General features: G+C 54.0%; 1 protein-coding gene across 1 annotated transcript in view; it reads left to right on the top strand.

Moving 5' to 3' along the window:
* The window catches only part of H257_17769 (hypothetical protein), a gene marked incomplete at both ends in the record, with an annotated part of 9,639 nt that extends 5,019 nt beyond the window's left edge, over positions 1-4,620 (top strand). The window contains one exon of the mRNA XM_009846660.1: positions 247-4,620. Coding sequence (XP_009844962.1) covers positions 247-4,620 — 4,374 coding nt within the window. The remainder of the gene's footprint in view (positions 1-246) is intronic.
* Positions 4,621-4,709: the final 89 nt, after the last annotated feature.

The raw sequence follows: 4,709 nt of genomic DNA, 5'->3' as shown, positions 1-4,709 counted from the left end.
GGTCATAGCGTGTGCCACTGCCCGTCTCTACGGCACTGATCCCAGACCAGTGTCATGGGATGTGATATGAGTTAGTTAGCCAAGTATGAGATTTAATCACTTTTACATTTGCACTCTTTCGACCAAACGCTCTGGCAACAAGGTCAGCTCGTGCGCACATCAGGCACCAAACAACAGGTTCTGAGCCCAAACTTGATTTGCTGGTGAATCACTGCTATTGGTGGAAGTCAACCTATCACGACCAAGATGCCGCCTATTACCCTTACCTCCCACAACTTCGCTACTTGGCGTGTGTGGTTCATTGCCAAGCTCCAAACGAAACGTTTGGCGAACTACCTGGTCTGGGATGGCGTTGCAGCTCAAGGAGCAGACGGTTTTGAATACAACGCACTGGACAACCTCCGTGCACTTGGAATCCTCACGGAAAGTCTGAGCGAGTCACAGTACCAATACGTGGACGGCGCTTTGCTGGTCAAGTCTGCCATGGACAACTTGACAGCCATCCATGAGCCGATCGGCGCGGCCGACCGTGTGGCACTGCTTGAAGAGTACCACACTCTGACATGGGACTGGAAGACCGTCCCCCTCGAAGAATTCATCGGAGTTTTTCGCGACCTGACACGCCGCTTGGACCGTGCGACATTGAACGAGCTGCCCTCGTTTCGTGTGACTAAGCTGCTATCACTCATGCCAAAGGAAATGCGCATGGTGAGCCACATGATCATCGATTCGAACGCAGAGTTCCACACTGTGCCCATCGCTGCAACCAAGCTTGTCGCAGAGTACAAGTACCTCCAGAAAGAAGGCGTCCTCAGGATCCGTGGACGCAATATGGATGATGCTGTACTCATCGCACATCATGACCGTATGCCCACATCCGAAAACGGTAACGAACGACGAAAGGCCCGCAACCAGGACAAATGCCACAATTGTGGTATCATCGGGCACTGGGCTCGTGATTGTCGGCGACCTGATGGTGGTAGCCATGCCGGCCAATACAGGCGTGGCCAGCATGAAACCCGGCGTACTCGCGCTGCACATGTGAACGCAGTACGATCAGATTCAACTCGAGATGAAGACTACCTTTTTGCTTTGGATCTCGAGAGTAGTGAGCAGCCATCCTCCCTGCACATGTCGTCACTACCCACTGCATCCCTGTCGTCAACGCACTGCATGGTGGTGGATTCCGGTGCATCGTGCCATATCACAGGAAACCTTGACATCCTGTACGACCGTACTGATTGCGAACGGTCCGTGGTTGTGGCTGACGGACACCGGATGCGTGTTGTGTTAATGGGCAAGATCCGGTTGACTGGCATTGACGGAACTCACCTCGTCTTGACCGACGTACTCTACGAGCCAAGTGTGACCAACACATTGGTGTCCATCTCTCGTATGACGGTAGACAACCCCGACGTGGATGTATCATTTTCGGGTCAAAATTGTTCCATCCACGCCGGCGCTCGACTCATTGCCACAGCGCGTTTTGACCCACGTTCAAAGCTATTCATCTTGGGGGGTAAAACGAATGTCGAGGGAGATGAGTATGTGGGTACTGCTACTGGAACAACGGACCTTACCGAACCTTTGCCCCCCCGAACCATCGATCTATGGCATTGTCGCATGGGCCATGCCATGCTTGACCACATGCGTTGGAACTCGAGACAACACCCCGAGCTCCCTCGTTTCGATTCGAAGTTGAGCTTGTGTGAGTGTTGCCAGACCTCAAAACAGACACGTGCTCCGCGCCCGCCGCGAGCCACACGACACTGGCAACTGGGTGAACTAGTCCACAGCGACATAAAGGGCCCTATGCGGACCTCCACAAACGGTGGCGGCCGATACATGCTGTCCTACATCGAAGACTCGTCTGGCTATGCATGGACCAAAATACTGCAGAACAAGTCCGACCAGGCCGATGCCTTTATGGAATTCCTTCCGTGGTTAGAGCGCCAAACTGGCACAAAGCTGAAGTGCCTGCGATCTGACAACGGAGGAGAATACTTGTCCAGCGAGTTCTCTCAATCTTTGACAACGCTTGGCATCAAGCACGAGACGTCGGCGGTGGATTCCCAGTTCCAAAATGGGAAAGCAGAACGATTCAACCGAACGATTTTCGAGATGGCATTGGCCATGCTTACCCATGCTTCGATGGCCCGGGTGTGGTGGGGCGAAGCAATCCATACCGCAACGTTCCTCCGAAACCGGCTCGTCAACTCAGTCAGCAACACCAAGTCTCCCATTGAACTCCTCCTTGGGCAGAAGCCAAACTTGGCAAATTGGAAAGTATGGGGCTGCTTGTGCTTCCACCTCCTCCCATACCAATCCAAACGGGACAAGCTTCGACCAAAAGCAGTCAAGTGCATTTTCTTGGGCTACTCCGACACCCAGAAAGCCTACCGCCTCTTTGACATCGAGAACAACAAGCTCGTTTTCTCGGTCAACGTCAAGTTTTTTGAGTCCAAGTTCATCCACAACGACACCACGGTAGATTATGAGAGCGACTCCGGTAGTGAGGATGGGGAGACTGCCGAGGACAAAGCCGACGACAGTGGGCCAGACAGCGACCTACCCAACGACAATGACGACGACGATTCCGAAGGCGGAAATGGCGATGACAACGGCCCAGCTGGTTTTGCCCCGAATACCACTGCTCCGCGTGCCCCTGGTCCTGCACTACCTCCACGCAACACGGTCCGTCGATCTTTTGAGAACCTTCTTGGGATTCCAACACGTCAACGAGATGCCCGTGCGACCCGACGAGATGCCGAACGGACACAAAGGGAACGAGACAGTGAACGCAGCCAGCGACAGCCCCAACGTTTCTCTCCCGGCAACGGTGGCCGACCGCGCGACTCCCCCCGTGGACGCGATTTCGACGCACGCGTACGCGATCAGAATCACCAGGAACGCCAAGAAAACGCCCACGGTGCACGGAACGATGTCGAACGCAACGAACCACGTCAAAGTACTCGAGCCCGACGCACGCCAAACCGGTCTGCCGACGAGGGATATGCTTACGTGACAGCCAACCCCCCCGAGTATTGTTACAACATCGGCGATGATGTGCCACGAGGTCACAACGCAGCCATGCGTAGCCTCGAAGCAAGAGAATGGGAAAAGGCCGAGAAGGTTGCCCTCGACGCCATGATCGCGAATGGAACATGGGAAGTCCAGCAAGTGACTGCATCCCAACGATCGCTTCGATGTCACTGGGTGTACGCCAAGAAGATCGACAGTGAGGGGAACGTAACGCGCTACAAGGCGCGTCTGGTGGCAAATGGATCCACTCAAGAACAAGGAGTTGACTACTTTCAATCCTACTCGCCAGTCGTCAAGCTCGTCACTTTGCGCACTGTCATCAGTTTCGCCACGTCAAAAGGTTATCACATGGAACAGGCAGATGCTGTGGACGCCTACCTGCAAAGTTTCCTACCCCTTAATGAGCGCGTTATCATGGACCAACCACCTGGCCACCAACTTGGACCACTGGGGAGTAAACTACGCATGATCCGTCCACTATGGGGACTCAAGCAGAGTGGATTACACTGGAATGTGTATTGCGACGTGGGGCTGAAGAAAATTGGGTTCCACCCGAGCCTCTACGACCCGTGCCTCTATACCAAGACATCGAACGGCAAGGTCATTATTTTGTGCGTGTATGTGGACGATTTCCTGATCGCAGCTCCAACCAAGGAGGTCGTTACTGTTGTCCTTGATGCCATGGAGGGAGCGGGTAAGATTCGTCTCAAGCGGCAGGGCCCACTGCAATACCTCCTCGGAATCAAGGTCAGTCGCACCCTCGAAGGCACAACCCTCAGCCAAGCGACGTACGCCAAAACAGTACTCAAGCGTTTTGGGATGGAGAACTGTTCGCGCGTTGCCACACCCGAAGTCACGGGTTCAGAAGATGAATGGGATGAACCTGGGGAGCTAGCCGATGTCGAGGCGTACCAATCGATGGTGGGGAGCCTCGTTTACCTCATGTCGTGCACACGCCCAGACCTTGCCCACTGCATTCAACGACTCTCCAGATATCTCCACCAACCAACCACAAAACATGTCGAAGGGGCCAAACGCGTGTTACGATACATCCAAGGCACCCTGGACGTCGGTATCACCTTCACACACAACAGCATGCAGCTCCACGGTTACAGCGATTCTAGTTGGGCCCCGAAGCCAGATCGACGATCAATCAGCGGTCAAATATGGATCCTCAACGGAGGCCCCGTGTCATGGCGCTCGATCCGCCAGAAGACCATTGCTACTTCCTCGTGTGAGGCCGAATACGTGGCAATGGCAACCGCCACCAAGGAATGCATTTTTCTCCGCGGGCTGTTGAGCGACTTAGGCGTGGACCAACACAGTGTACTATGCTATGCTGACAATCAAGGCGCCATCGCCTTGAGTTCAAATCGAGTGACGAATGACCGAACCAAGCACATCGACATATGCCATCATTTCGTCCGGGACATGGTACATGAAAAGATCATTCATTTTGAGTACATTGAGACAAAGGCGATGCTGGCCGACGCGATGACGAAGATCGCGACACGAGTGTCGTTGCAAAAGTTGTTTGAAGGCGCGAGAATGACATTGGTCCCTCATGGGGAGTGTTAACCGAGCCAAAAGAACCCAGTTGAAGTTGAGTGACCAAGGCAGCCATGGGCCATGGAGTGTGGTACGATTGCATCCGATGGTCATAGCGT

Source organism: Aphanomyces astaci (genome assembly GCF_000520075.1).
Source record: "Aphanomyces astaci strain APO3 unplaced genomic scaffold supercont1.119, whole genome shotgun sequence".
In the NCBI taxonomy this organism is placed as follows: domain Eukaryota; phylum Oomycota; class Saprolegniomycetes; order Saprolegniales; family Verrucalvaceae; genus Aphanomyces; species Aphanomyces astaci.
Note: the sequence above shows the minus strand (reverse complement) of the source record. Positions and strands in the feature narration are given on the sequence as shown.